General features: G+C 46.7%; 1 protein-coding gene across 1 annotated transcript in view; it reads left to right on the top strand.

Annotated features, from left to right (window-relative positions):
• The window catches only part of Osbpl5 (oxysterol binding protein like 5), a 56232-nt gene extending 53014 nt beyond the window's left edge, over nucleotides 1–3218 (top strand). Inside the window, exon 22 of the mRNA XM_038331070.2 lies at nucleotides 2067–3218. Within this exon, the coding sequence (XP_038186998.1) occupies nucleotides 2067–2205 (139 nt within the window). The 3' untranslated portion in view covers nucleotides 2206–3218. The remainder of the gene's footprint in view (nucleotides 1–2066) is intronic.
• Nucleotides 3219–15591: the final 12373 nt, after the last annotated feature.

Genomic DNA, 15591 nt, shown 5'->3' with positions numbered 1-15591 from the left:
GACCCTCCTCCCACCCACTCCAGGTGTGTGAAAGCAGGTAGCAGCCCTCCTGCATGTCCCAGGCTCCCTGCAGCTCACCAGTACCTCTGTACAGACTATCCTCAAAGCAAAGGGAGTGTCTGAGAGCTATTCTATGTGACCTCAGTGGGTACGAACCAGGGCTACACAGTTCCTTCCTGTCAGCACACAGCATCATGTGAGGGCACCGTATGCCATCACACTTGGTTCTTGCCTGTAAAAGGAGTTAATAACAGAGCCAACTGAGGGGGTGGCAGAATGTAGAGGGTATGGACAGCAAGTTTTGTGCCCATCCTCTAGGCACCTGGCACGGTACTTGACTCTGATTCTTTCTCAGCTCTTGGTTGATAGGGATGAGTCATGGAGCAGAGAGAAATGAGTCAGGGCTGGGTACTGAGGAGGGTGGGGCCAGGAGTGGGATGTGCTGAGTACCTCCTGGGTCAGGCGGCTCCAGTTATACAGCACCACATAGATATCTCGATACCTGACTATGTGCTGGCTGAAGTCAACTGCTGTAGTTTTGGAAGGTGATAGGTCACTGACTAGAAGCCCTTGGGTACCTTTAAGGAGGGGGAGGAACGACTTAAGACCCTGGGACCTTGCTGGGCAGTGGTGGTGCACACCATTCATCCCAGCATCAGGAGGCTGAGGCAGGCACATCTCTGAGTTCAAGGCCAGCCTGGTCTACAGAGTGATTTCCAGGACACCCAGGGATACACAGAGAAACTCTGTCTGGGAAAAACAAAACAAAACAAACAAATGAAAAAAAAAAAAAACCTAGGGCCTAAGGGGCAGAGAGCTTGGAGTGGCTGCATCTTCACCCCAGGAAAGCTGATGTCTCTGCCAGCCTAGCAGTGCTCCCCGTGCCAAGTGCCAGTTTCTCTTTACCATATCTGTGAATTCTAGAGGTCAAAACAAACAAACAAACAAACAAAAAACCTTCAGTAATCCACAGGCGTGTGTGGAGAAAATTGGCTTGCCATCAGAGGCAAAAGGTGCTGGGATCTGAGTCAAACATGACCTCTCTCTTGTTCTGGGAACTGTATGTCTTATGGTTTGCCTACAGACGGCCGTCAGTGAAGCCATGAAAATCTCAGTGCTTGCTGCCTTGTTTGCTCTCCCTGCTGCTGCCACATAAATACACATCAGCTAATGAGAGTGAGGAGTTCGAGGACCTCTGGGGTTCTTCCAGTGTCACAGTGGGAAGACGCAGACCCAGAAGGCTGACAGAGGGCTGGGGTGTGTGTGTGAAGTGGGCTGTGCACAGCCTGCTGAGGAGAAGGTCTTCCCGGAGGTGCTTGACCAGGTTCCTAGGTATCCTTTGGTCAATCCAGGTTGACGCCTCTAGCCGATGTCTCAACAGTACAATGACTTTTGTCTTTCCATCCACTTCTTACCCAAGCAGTGTGGGCAAAGAAAGGGAAACCTGGTACACCCCCCCAAAAGGACTGTTGCCATCCAGGAAACAGAGCCCAGACATCAAAGTCCAAGCTTGGTGGATTTGCTCCTTTGCCCCTGGCTGGCACACAGCCTGGGATGTCAACACTGATCATTTCACATTCTGGAGGCTGAAAGTTCAAGATGGAAATTTCAGGCCCGTCTCTCCCCTGTGCCCTGTCCTTGGCTTGCAGCCATGGTCATCTTCTGGGTGTCTCTGTCTCAATCCCCTCTTAGGATCCCAGTCTAGATTAAGGGCCCACCCTAGTGAACCTTTTAATGTAGCTACCTCTTCTGAGATCTTATCTCCAATAGCTGAGGGGACTTTAGCACAGGTCTGAGGAGGAGGACACCATTCAGCCACCACCCCAGGGATGGTAGGAAGGATGCAAGAGGCCTATTCCTCAAGCCCAGACCCTCCTGTCCCACAATTGATACCCAGGAAGCACAGCCCAGGTTCCTGCCCTGGGACCCCTCTCCCTAAGGAGCCCCCCACCCACCCTGTAATCATGTTCCCGGCAGGCAGGCCTGCCATCCTGTCTCATACTCCCTTGTAGGTTAGGAGGGTAGCCATGTTGGCGTTGACACAGCCTCCGCTCCTGTCTTTGCAGGCATCTCTCAGCCATGTTGAGCTCCACAGTGCGTGCTGGGCAACCGTCAGCCCCCAGCCTCCTGCAGAACCCCCGCTCCTGGTTCCTGCTCTGCATCTTCCTGACATGTCAGCTATTCATTAATTATATCCTCAAATAAGAGCCCTTGGGGTCTCCAGGGTAATGCCTGCAGAGCCCCCTCCTAGGCACCCAGCACTTTACACCAGCCCACAGAGGCAGTGAAGCCCACAGGCATGGCCACTGGGACAGAAAGGTCCTCGTACAAGAGGATGACAGGTGGGACCTGGGGCTCTGAGGGTGCTGTGACCCCAGCTGTAGGACACTCCAGGGAGCATTGGCCTCCCCTCCAGGGCCCTCCACCTAGCACCGGCCTTAAACGCTAAAGCCAAATGCAGTTTCTGCCCTGCAGTGTGCCCCTGGGCATCTCAAGCTGACACTCCCAAGCCAGCCCCCACTTAGATCTGGGGGTCAGGAGGACCTGTGCAGGCTCTGAACAGCCCCTCACCGCAGTGCAGGGGAAAGCAAGGAGGTTTCCAGGAGCAGCGGGAAGGAAGACCCCAGGACTTCTCAGGGTTCTTTGTGTGATGATGTTGACTTCTGGACAGTCTGCCCGCTCAAGCACTGAGAAGCAGTGGCTGCTCTGGTGAGGACATTGGGACTTTTATCCTGTTATTAAGCTGTTTGGACAGGAGCCTGTTCAGGGAGTTACTGCACCCACATCTGCCCTACAGCCAGAGGAACCTACCTGTGCCAGGGGAGTACCCTGGCCAACTGCAGTATGAGCTTGTAAGCAGGAGAAGTGCCCAGGGGGTACCCCCAAAGGCCAGGGAGCCTCAGGCTTGCCACATGCCCTGACCAACACAGTCTTCCCATTCTGTTGACATTCTGAATACATAGAGTTGCAATATTCCAGGCAGCTGTGTGCAGTGACCAGCCTCTGCATCCGGCCCCAGCCCTGTGTGGATGGCCCTCTGTGCGTGCGTGTGCATATGTGTGGGCACCTACACGTACTCACATTCGGAGCCTTAATACCTTGTTGGTGCCATCTCCACTGTAACTGACCCTTTCAAGTTTTGTATCCGTTTGTTTCTCTCCTTCCCCAGCCCGGAGGTATGTCTGCTCCATGCCTTGAAATAAATGGAAATACATGTATGTTCTCTTCTTGGGGGATCCTTGAGCACAAGGAAGAACTTCTGGGGAGGTGGAAAAACAGTGTAATAGGGCTGTCTTGAGCTGGAGGTACCAAATGCGGGATCCAAAAGATGGGGTGCAGGTTCACAGTGTGGAGTGAGAAGATGGCCCCTCTGGAGCCCTTGGGAGCCAGGGAGCAACTGTGGACATGGGAAGGATGATGCCTGTCGGGGCATTCTGGGAGCTACCAGAACTGGGAAAGTGAGGGAAGGGATGGGGGCCCGGTTCTTTAAGTCACCACAAAGGAGTTTCTAAGACTGGTCAGCCTGCTGTTGCCAGCATGGTGTTGCTGAAATGATTAAGCTTCTGTATGCTCACATAGCCTGGAGGTATCCAGAGTAGCCCTAGGTGTTTGGCAACACACCCCATGGTACCTCAAAGGGAAGCTGTAGCCTGCTTAACAACACTTGGAAGATAACAGAGACCAGAGGGAACCAAGGTAGCCAGGCAACCCCCAGGAGAGGGTGGGGCAAAGAAGAGCCACATGGGATCACATCCCAGGACGCTAGAGGACCCTGCTTGTGGGACCTCCATGAAGCAGCCAGTCACCCTGGAACATGAGTATCTGCAGGTGGCCAGTTTATACCACAGACATCTCTTTCTGGTATAGACAGGAAGCCCTGAACCCCTCACTTCGTCTCCTGCACCTTGTGCCCTTGCGGAACTAGGGCCTGTCTCTCACAGCACCATCATACACCCTGGAGTTTTGGAATGTCCTCTTGAATTCTACTCCTGTTTCTTTATAAACTTAACAAACTCATTCAGTAGGGGGCTGTGATACAGACTTCAGCCCTTTATAAAAACATGCACACACTGGGCTGGAGAGATAGTTCTGCAGTTAAGCGCACCGATGCTCTTACAGAGGACCTCAGTTCTATTCCCAGCACCTCCATGACAGCTCACAGCCATCTGTGACTCCAGTTCCAGGGATGTGAGCAATGCCCTCTCTGAACTCCATGGTCCACTTACATATACACAAGCAAAACAGTCATACACATAAAAAAAAACTTTTTAAAAAAAGCACAAAGAAAGATTTAAAATGTTGATTTCTATTTTATTAATTTTATATCTTTATTCACATGTGTTATGCTTGCATGTATGTCTGTTCACCATATTCATGCCTGGTCCTGTGGAGGTCAGAAGAGGGCATCAAATCCCTGGAACAGGAGTTAAAAGTGACTGTGAGTCACTGAGTGTGTGCCCAGGTCCTCTGTTAAGAGCTTCCAGTGCTCATAACCACTGAGCCATCTCTGCAGTTCCTTGATTTCTATTTCTATTAATAGACTTGAGCCAGATATTCGGGGAGGAAAGAGCAGCCTCCTTCGTAAATGACTCAGGGAGTTGGATATCCATGTGTAAAAAAGTGAAGCTGGACCCTTCTGAATTCAAGTCCAGCAAGATGTCATCCCTGCTCTGTAGAGGTAGAAGGAAGTTAAAGGTTATTTAACCTGAGTTTGAGGTAAGCCTGCGTTATGTGAGTCCCTCTTGGCTTCTCAAATGCTAGTACAGGCATGCACCTTCATGTCCGGCCAAAAGACCCACAAGAGAGCACAGAGTGGGACCAGCATCACTGATCATGAGAAAACGAAACCATGCAAGACACTTCACATCCATGAGAGCAGCTACTAATTTGAAACAAAATAAAACCTAAGCCAGGGAAACGAGAAATGTTTGGGAGGATGAGGAGTGATTGTAACCTTACACACTGCTGGTGGGCACAGGAGTCGTACAGATGCTGTGGAAAGTTGCATAGATATTCCTCGAAATATTACAAATAGCATCAATGGATCAAGCCAGCCCACCTCTGGGTATATCCCTACAAGATCTCAGACCCATCCAACATCCCAAAGGTGGGAGCAGCCAAAGGTCCACAGGTAGATGAATGAACTAAGAAATACAGTCTGTATATTCAATAGAATGACATTCAGCCTTGAAAAGAACAGAAGTTCTGACTTAACAATATGATAAGCCTTGAAGGCAGCATGCTAAGTGGAATAAGCCTGGCCCTAGGGGCAAGTGTGGTTGTACTCCCCGGCGGTCCTGGAGCAACAAGATGACAGCCGGGAAGCCACAGACTGGGGACAAAGCTGGGAAGCAAGTGTCCACTAGGGGACAGAGGTCAGTGAGGGAAGATGAGAAAGTTCTAGAGACTAGTGTGGAGATGGCTGCACAGTGACGTAAAGACACCTCGGGTTAACCAGCTGTGTTCTGAAAGTGGATAAGATATTAAGTTATGCGTGATGTGTGTTTTACCAAATTGTATAATACTCAGCAAACTCTTGGGAACATGTGTAAGTGTTACAGCTCGGATGGAAAGGCATCCTGGCAGCTGGGCGCTAAGGGATACTATGATGTATCCCAATAACACAATAAACAGGAGGGTGTCTGCCTCTGCTCCGGTGAGAAACAGCAGCAAACTGAAGCAGATACAGGCAGGTATCTGCTGTTCTTGGGAAGGGGGTGGAACTTTTCAGGGTGGAGCTTTCCAGGAAGAAGATTGGTAGGATTTCATGGCCAGAGACTGGGCTTTTTACTCTGTAGGGTGAAGGCAGGATCCAGCAGTTAGCGTATTCTGTGCGCAGAACCGGGCAGTTAGAGGTCCTCAGGGGAGGGACCTGGCGACTCTTGTGGCTTGAGAGGCTTATGACATTGATGTCTCCTGTGTTGGAAGACAGAGGTCAGTCCCCTCTGTCCTTGGGAGTGCCCATGTGGTACAGTCTGTTTGGGCTCTTGCTGCTGCTTTCATGGGCACGTTAGTGGTTTTGCTGCTCTTCATGCTCTTGGTGCAAGTGGGTCGTTCCAGCAACCAGGCTCTGGTTGACAGGCCATGGAGGCATGGGAGGGCAAGGCTGGGGGATAGGTAGGTCAGGAGGCGCTGAGCCTAGAGGGCAGTTCTGGTTAGATTGGCTGTGAGCAGCAAAGGCAAAGGAAGATCAAAAGTTCAAGCCAGAGGCTGAAGAGATTGCTCAGAAGTTAGGAGCCTGGCAGCCCTTCCAAAGGTCCCAGTTTCAATTCCCAGGACCCCCATGGAGGCTCACAACCATTTGAAACTCCCCTTTCAGGAAATCTGATCCCCTCTTCTGGCCTCCTTGGGTACTGCATACATGGAGTATACAGACATACATGCAAGCAAAACAACTATACACATTTAAAAAAGTAATTCTACTTTGAAAAGAGGAACTCCCTTCATGAGTCATAGTGGTTACCAGAATGCACCCCTCCACCTCTGCTGCATTAAATCCAATTGAGTCGAATTAAAACATAAAAGGATACAATAGAGGAAATAGACTTATCAGTTAAAGAAAACATTAAATCTAACAAAAGCTTAACCCAAAATATCCATGAAATATGGGACACCATAAAATGGTCAAATCTTAGAATAATATGTATAAAAGAAAGAGAAGAAGTTCAACTCAAAGGCACAGAAAGTTTATTTAACAAAATCATAGAAGAAAACCTTCCCTACCTAAAGAAAGATATGCCTATGAAGATACAAGAAGCTTACAGAACACCAAATAGACTGGAAAAAAAAAGTCCTCTCGCCACATAATAATCAAAACACTAAATATACAGAGTAAAGAAAGAATATTAAGAACTCCAAAGGAAAAAGGCCAAGTAACATATAAAGGAAGACCTATCAGAATTGCACCTGATTTTTTAGTGGAGACAATGAAAGCCGGAAGGTCATGGTCCAGCATTATGCAGACATTAAGAGACCATGGATGCCAGGCAAAACTGTCAGTCACCATAGAAGAACAAAACAAGATATTCCAGGACAAATCTAGATTTCACCAATACCTAACCACAAACCAGCCCTACACAAAATACTAGAAGGAAAACTCCAACCCAAGGAAGATAGCTACACCAACAAAAACACACACAATTGATGATCTCATTACAGCAAATCCCGAAGTAGAAAAAATACACAAATTAACATCACCAACGATGAAAACTAAATTAACAGGAGATAGCAACCACTGGTCATTAATATCCCTTAATGTAAATGGACTCAACTCAACTATAAAATGGCACAGGCTAACAGATTGGATACGAAAACAGAATCCATCCCTCTTCTGCATACAAGAAACGCATCTCAACCTCAAAGACAAACATCATCTCAGAGTAAAAAGTTGGGAAAAAATATAGCAATCAAATGAACCTAAGAAACAAGCTGGTGTAGCTATCCTAATATCTAACAAAATAGACTTCAAGCTAAAATCAGTCAAAAGAGACAAAGAAGAACATTTCATATTAGTCACAGGAAAAATCCATCAAGAGTAAATTTCAACAGTGAACATCTATGCCCCAAATACAAGGGCACCCTCATATGTCAAAGAAACACTTCTAAAGCTTAAATCATATATTAAACCCCATACACTAATACTGGGAGACTTCAACATTCCCCTCTCACCACTGGACAGGTCAATCAGACAAAAAATGAACAGAGAAATAAGAGAACTAACATGTTATTACTCAAATGAACTTAACAGTCATCTATAGAATATTCCATCCAAACACAAAAGAATATACCTTCTTCTCAGCACCTCATGGAACCTTCTCAAAAATGGACCACATACTCGGTAACAAAACAAACCTCAACAAATACAAAAAAAATTGGAATAACCCAATGTACCTTATCAGATCACTATGCTTTAAAACTAGAAGTCAACAGCAATACTAATTCCAGAAAACCCACAAACAAATGGAAATTAAACAATGCTCACCTGAATCATCAATGGGTCAAGGAAGAAATAAAGGGGGAAATTAAAGAGTTCAATGAAAATGACCACACAACATACCCAAATTTATGGGATACAATGAAAGCAGTGTTAAGAGGCAACTTCATAGCACTAAATGCCTACATAAAGAAGCTGGAAAAATCCCACACTAGTGAATTAACAGAACATTTGAAAACTTTAGAACAAAAAGAAGCAAACACACCTAAGAGAACAAGACAGCAGGAAATAATCAAATTGAGAGCTGAAATCAACAAAATAGAAACAAAGAATACAAAGAATCAATGAGACAAAGAGTTGGTTCTTTGAGAAAATCAACAAAATAGACAAACCTTTATCCAAACTAACCAAAAGGCAGAGAGAGAATACCCAAATTAACAAATCAGAAATGAAAAGGGGGACATATAAACAGACAGGGAGGAAATACAGAGGATCATCAGGTCATGTTTTTAAAACCTGTACTCCACAAAATTGGAAAACTTAAAGAAAATGGACAACTTTCTGGATAAATATCACTTACCAAAATTAAATCAAGACCAGATAAGCAAATTAAACAGACCTGTAACTGCTGAAGAAATAGAAACAGTCATCAAAATTCTCCCAACCAAAAAAAGCCCAGGACCAGATGATTTCAGCTCAGAATTCTACAAGACTTTCAAAAAAGAACTAATACCAATACTTCTCAAATTATTCCACACAATAGAAACAGAGGGAACATTGCCAAACTCTTTTTGTGAGGCTACAATTACCCTAATACCCAAAAAACAGAAAGACAATACTAAGAAAGAGAATTACAGACCAATCTCACTCATGAACATTGATGCAAAAGTACTAAATAAAACACTAGCAAATAGAATCCAAGAACACATCAGAACTATGACCAAGTCGGCTTCATCCCACAGATGCAGGGATGGTTCAACATACGAAAATCTGTTAATGTAATCCACCATATAAACAAGCTGAAAAATAAAAACCACATGGTCATCTCATTAGATGCCGAAAAAGCATTTGACAAAATACAACATCCCTTCAGGATAAAGGTCATAGAGACAGCAGGGATATAAGGAACATACCTAAACATAATTAAGGCAATATACAGCAAGCCAACAGCCAACATCAACCTAAATTGAGAGAAACTCCCAGCAAGGGGATACAAATTGGAAAAGAAGAAGACAAACTCTCATTGTTTGCTGATGATATGATAGTTTACATAAGCAACCCCAAAAATTCTACCAAGGAACTTTTACAACTCATAAACACTTTCAGCAATGTAGCAGGATACAAGATTAACTCAAAAAAATCAGTAGCCCTCCTGTACACAGATGATAAAGGGGCTGAGGAAGAAATCAGAGAATCAACACCCTTCACAATAGCCACAAAGAGCATAAAATATCTCGGAGTAACTCTAGCCAAACAAGTGAAAGACTTGTATGACAAGAACTTTAAATCTTTGAAGAAAGAAACTGAAGAAGACACCAGAAAATGGAAAGACCTCCCATGCTCTTGGGTAGGCAGAATTAATATAGTAAAAATGGCAATCTTATCAAAAGCAATCTACAGATTCAATGCAATGCCTATCAAAATCCCAGCAAGATTCCTCAAAGACCTCAAAAGAATGGTACTCAACTTCATTTGGAAAAGCAAAAAACCCAGGATAGCCAAAACAATCCTGTGCAATAAAACAACTTCTGGAGGCATCACAATCCCTGACTTCAAACTCTACTGCAGAGCTACAGTACTGAAAACAGCCTGGTACTGGCATAAGAACAGACAGGAGGACCAATGGAACCGAAGAGAAGACCCAGATATCAATCCACACATCTTCAAACATCTGATTTTTGACAAGGAAGCAAAAAATATCAAATGGAAAAAAGAAAGCATTTTTAACAAGTGGTACTGGCATAACTGGATATCAACATGTAGAAGAATGAAAATAGACCCATATCTATCACCATGCACAAAATTCAAGTCCAAATGGACCAAAGACCTCAACATAAAGCCAGAAGAAAAAGTGGGAAGTACACTTGAATGCTTTGGCACAGGAGACCATTTCCTAAATATAACCCCAGCAGCACAGACACTGAGAGAAACAATTAATAAATGGGACCTCCTGAAACTGAAAAGCTTCTTAAAGCAAAGGACATGGTCAACAAGACAAAACAACAGTCTACAGTGTGGGAAAAGATCCTCACTAATCCCACATCAGACAGAGGTCTGATCTCCAAAATATACAAAGAACTCAAGGAATTGGACACCAGTTGGTATGTAGAAAGTAGAAAAAGACAAGATCTCCTGAGAAAATTGGGAGCCTGGGGACCTTGGGGGAGCTTTGAAGGGGGCAGTGGAGAGGTAGGGAGGGGAGCAGAGAAAAATGTAGAGCTCAATAAATATCAATATAATAAAAAAAGCATAAAGTGCAGGTTTATTTAATTTGGAATTCAGAACTAATTCAGGGCTTTTGTTGTTGAATTTATTTATTTATTTATTTATGGTAAGCACGGGCTTCTTGGCTGGTTTCCTGCAAGGGCTCTTTTCTTGGCTGGTTTCCCATACTTCCGCGTAAGCACAGGCTTCTTGGATGAGTTTCCAGATTTCCACAGCAACAGCAGCTGTGGCCCTGGAGGGGAGGGGGGAGCGGGACACCACTCCCTGTCTCCAAACCTCTATCTTAACATCACCTGTTGTAATGGATTAATTAAAAATGCTGCAGGATCCCCGGCGGCTGCAGCATCAGAAACACTGCAGATCTCTGAGCAGCGGCAGTGGTCAGCAGGTCCTGGGATGGTCGCCGGTAGGGAGACCTGTTGTGCTGGGTGAGAGACAGAGACGTAAATAGGCACACCATGCAGAGTGAGGTTGGATATTTATTTAGTGGGTTATGGAAGGGAAGAGGAGAAGGAGAGAAGAGGACAGATATATATACATATGTGTGTGTGTGTGTGTGTGTGTGTGTGTGTGTATAGAGAGAGAGAGACAGAGAGAGTAAGAGAGAAAGAGAGTATGAGAGAGGGAGAGATGAAGAGAAAGAGTAACAGAGGGGGGAAGGGGAGAAGTGGGGAGAATGAGGTGAGGTAGAAGCTGTCTCTTGAGGGGGCAGGGGGGGGCAGGCAGGCAGGGGAGAGACAGAAAAAGGAAGAGACCCAGGTTGCAAGCAGGAAGGAAGATCTGCTTGCCTCAGCGGATGGGGGCAGGGGATTGTCTTTTAAAGGGACAGGACAGATCATTATACCTGTAATCCCTAGGTTCGGGAGGCAAATCAGAATTTCACAGTCAGCCTCAGCTACATCGGGTATTTAAGGCCAACCTGAGCTACTTAGTATCCTGTCTTAAAGGAGGATTGGAGGCATGGGTTAGTAGCAGAGTGCTTGCTTAACACGGCAGACATTGGGTTTGATCCTAGTAAGGGAGGACCTTAATATTTTGTGTGATTTGACTGCTGTTAGCTTTCAAGGCTGACATTAGCAGGCTCAGAGGCCATTAATGAAGGACCTTTCCTTCACAATCAGCTCTGAACACTAATTACCACTTCCCTGGTAACCTGGGAAGGAAAGCTGCAAAATTGCCTTTGGAGAGGCTGCAGCACTGGAGTTAGTTGAAATCAGCACGGGAAGCTAGCTCCTCCTGGTCTAAAGAATAAAGGGAGTTCTAACTCCTGCCCTAGAGGCATGACATTTGCATACTGTCGTCTTCTCGCTCAACCCCACTCAGCTTGTAAATCACCTGGCCACCCACACAGGTGATGATTCACCTAAAGGCTAAGGAGATGGGAAGAAAAGTATCCCTTTAGTGAAATAATGTATCTATTCTTCCCAGAAGCCCCCCTCCTGAAGCAGTAGCTACCAGCTCTGAGCTTCTAAATCTGTCAGCCTTTCTGGGTTGAGTTCTGGATAAAAATTATGATTTTCCTTTTTCCCTTTCTAGTCTTTGACTACAACTTGCCCCACACCCTGGACCGTCCTACTTTCTCTCTTTCGGTTCCATGCGACCTGGGCTACAACAATCTACAGGCCCAGGCCTTAGCAGCTTCCCTAAGGTCGCAGGAAGGGGGACAAGGGAAGCCAACCACAAGGCTCTACCCTGATAGAGCCCAGCCTAAATCAACCTCACAGGCAAGCTGTTTCAAGTGTATCCTAAATGGTCACATGACATGATACTGCACTATGCCTCCCCTGAGGTTATGCCCTATCTGCCAGCAACCTGGAAACTGGAAATCACAATGCCCCTGTGCGGGCTTGTCTTCTATGCCACGCCATGGATGTCTGGCTTTTGTTCTTTTTTTAAAAATTATTTATTTATTTATTATGTATACAGTATTCTGTCTGTATATGTGCCTGCAGGCCAGAAGAGGGCACCAGACCTCATTACAGATGGTTGTGAGCCATCATGTGGTTGCTGGGAATTGAACTCAGGACCTCTGGAAGAGCAGGCAATGCTCTTAACCTCTGAGCCATCTCTCCAGCCCCTGGCTTTTGTTCTTAAAAACTTAGTAGCTGGGCAGCTGCGTGTAGCTGCGCGGAGACTCGCGGAACACTTGTGACCAGGGCGGCGGGTGAACAGACGGTACGGCGGCGGGTTAAGGGCACAGACACAGAAAATAGACATAAAGCTTTATTAAAGGAGAGAGGGAGAGGAGAGAGAGAGAGAGAGAGAGAGGCGCGTGTGCACACGCAAAAGGGGGGCAGTGAGAAGAGAGAGAGGGAAGAGAAAAGATTCAGGATGACTCCAAGAGACCAGAGGTCGCTGGGAGTGGGCGTGGAAAGGGGCTGGGACCAAAAGAATAACACTGGCCACATCACCATCAACAAGTGAAACTGTGTCAGCCCTCGAACTTCTCAGCCTTGTTGAGGATTGACGCTGCCCAGACTTGATATATCCCGAAGCCCAGGGTAAAGCTGCAAGTAGCGGGTAAGTCCATTACTTTTATTCTCACTTGGGCCTTACGTTCCCCTCACCAATTTCAGTTATGGGGGTAGACAGGACCCGATTCTCCCCATTTAAAACTTTGCCACTTCCCTGCATTCTTGCAGGACAATTTTTCTCTCATTCTTTCTTAGTGATACCTGCTTGCCCAGCAACTTTACTGGGTCAAGAAATTCTTAGCCACTTTCCCAAAGCTTTGTTCCACCTCTTGGAGCCCCTTTTTGACCCTACCCATCTTTGAGATTCTATTTTACAAGTTCACTTCTCCTGCTAGACGTGTGCCCAGGCCAACCCACAAGGGGCTCTCCAAATACGTCAGTCTCTACACCAGCTTTGTGGACACCAACCGGGCGAAGATTGGCAGGATAATTTCACTCATATGCCTACTCATAAAAAAAAAAAAAAAACTTCGTGATCTCTTAACACTTGTGGACACTTTTGCAGGATGGATAGAAGCATTTCCGGTCTCCAGGGAAACAGCAGATGTGGTGGCTCAGGGTCATGGAGCTCATGTCAGAAGCTCTCAACTCTCCTGGAAATTCCACACCCCCTACCATCCACAATCGTTGGGAAAGGTGGAGAGGGCCAATGGACTCATCAAACAACTAACCAAGCTCTCCATTGAACTCAGGTTATCTTGGCCCTCCCTTCTTTCCCCATTGCCCTTACTTGCGTCAGGACCACCCCCTATTCCCCTATGGGCTGAGCCCTTTTGAGCTGCTTTTTGGCAGGCCCTTACTCCTTAACCATCACCTCCCAGTTCAAACTCCTCCACTGGCGGGGTACCTACCCTACCTCTCCCTTTTAAGGTTCCTTCTCCGTTCACATGCTGACAGTTGTCTCCCTGCCACCACACCAGTAGACCCTAATACCCCTAAACCTGCTCCGCTCTCCCCAGGGGTCTCTCGAACCTTGATGGACAGGACCTCACACGGTAATCCTCACCAGCCCCTCAGCTGTCAAGCTCTTGGGACACCCATGCTGGTACCATCTCTCTAGGCTCAAATGGGCACCTACTCAGGACACTTGGTCTGTTTAGCAAACAGGACCTTCCACCCTCCAGTTTTCCAGGATGCTACAATGAAGGGCATACCTGCTCCTCATCCTGGCACACTCATTTTTGGTAATAACAATATTTTCTTGCTAGACATCTGCCTTCTCACCTCCCCCAAGGAACAGATGCCTGATGTCTCTGGGATGACAGTATATGGGATATCTTTCCAGCCAATTCCTCTCACTGAGCGTGGACCCATCAACACCTAGCTCTCCTCTTCCCTATGTTACCCTATACTTGCAGGAAGTAGCCAGACTTCAGTCAATGCCCCTTTTTCCTAGAGAGCCCAAATTGTTGGTCACAATTATCACTTAAATTTCCTATCATCCCTATATCTAGAGCCTGGAATGTTAAATTGGGCGCATAGCCTCCAGCCCCCAGGCCTGAGAGTTGTGTTGGTCTGGACTCCAAATCCCAGGATGCCAGGTCCTGACACCTACCTGGGGGGGGAGGGTGTCAGGACCACTCCCACAGGATATTTAAGTAAACTCCCAAAAGAGGAACCTAACAGGTTGCAGCTCTTTTTAAACGCCTAGGAAGAGCCTTTCCACTCTGCTGTGGCAACCCTGCTGTTAACGCAGGTAGGTGTTTCCGCCAGTGAGGCTGGAGCTAGCAGAAAGGATCAGGGCTGGAACTCCTGGAGGAGAGAACTGGGAGGGAGGACCCTGTGAACTGTAGGAGCCAGCCATGATAAGCTAAATATGAACAGATCACCCAAAGGAAGTTCTTTACTTCCGACTGTTATCACCTGCCATAGTAGAACTCAGCCATCCATAAATGTAATAGAGGCTTGAGTCTCAGCAGTTTACTCTGAAGCAATACCTGGTTGCAGGAAGAACCACAAACTGAGATTACCCAAGCACCACCGAAGAACAGACCATCCAAAGGAAATACCTAACGTTCGCTGTAGATAGGATCACCTGCCAGGACACACTCACCAGGACACCCCTAGACAAATGTCAGCCAATCAGGAGTCCTGAACCTCAGAAACCCCTCAACCCCCCCTTTACTTCTATAAAAACCCTACTCTAACTGAGCTCGGGGCTCTCCGTTTGTTCCAATATGTTGGACATGTGGGGAGACCAAGTTTGCAAACTTGCATAAAATAAAGGCTCTTTGCTTTTACATATGGGACTCAGTCTCCCTGTTGGCTTTTGGGGGACTTCGCGGATTTGGGCACAACATGAACCAAGCCTGAGCCCCAGACACGTGAAGCAACTGTGGCAGGAAATGCCCAGGCATGCGTGAAGAGGAGAAAGGTGTCCTGGATTGAAGAGAAGAAACCTTAGAAGCCGCCCCTCTTCCTGTTCAGTGCTGAAGTATGATCCTTTGTCTCTTTGCCTGAGCACTCAGCAGGGCTGGGCTCGGGTCAGGGGTCAGGCGGGGGCTAAGGTCCCAGCAAGGTTGAATACATTGCTTTGGGTGTGGTGGCACTTGCCTTTAATACCAGCACTGGGGTTGGGAGGCAAAGACAGGCAGATCTCTGTGAGTTCAAGGCCAGCCTGGTTTCTAGAGTGAGTTCTCAGATGGCCAGAGCAGCAAATATTCTAACCCACCTCTCCAGCTCCTAGCACTCTCAACTCTTACAGGAGCAGTTCTGAGAGGCTCCTGTACCAGCACCACC

The sequence above is a fragment of the Arvicola amphibius genome, chromosome 1 (genome assembly GCF_903992535.2).
Source record: "Arvicola amphibius chromosome 1, mArvAmp1.2, whole genome shotgun sequence".
NCBI classification, from domain to species: domain Eukaryota; kingdom Metazoa; phylum Chordata; class Mammalia; order Rodentia; family Cricetidae; genus Arvicola; species Arvicola amphibius.
This window is presented reverse-complemented; position numbering and strand designations above follow the sequence as displayed.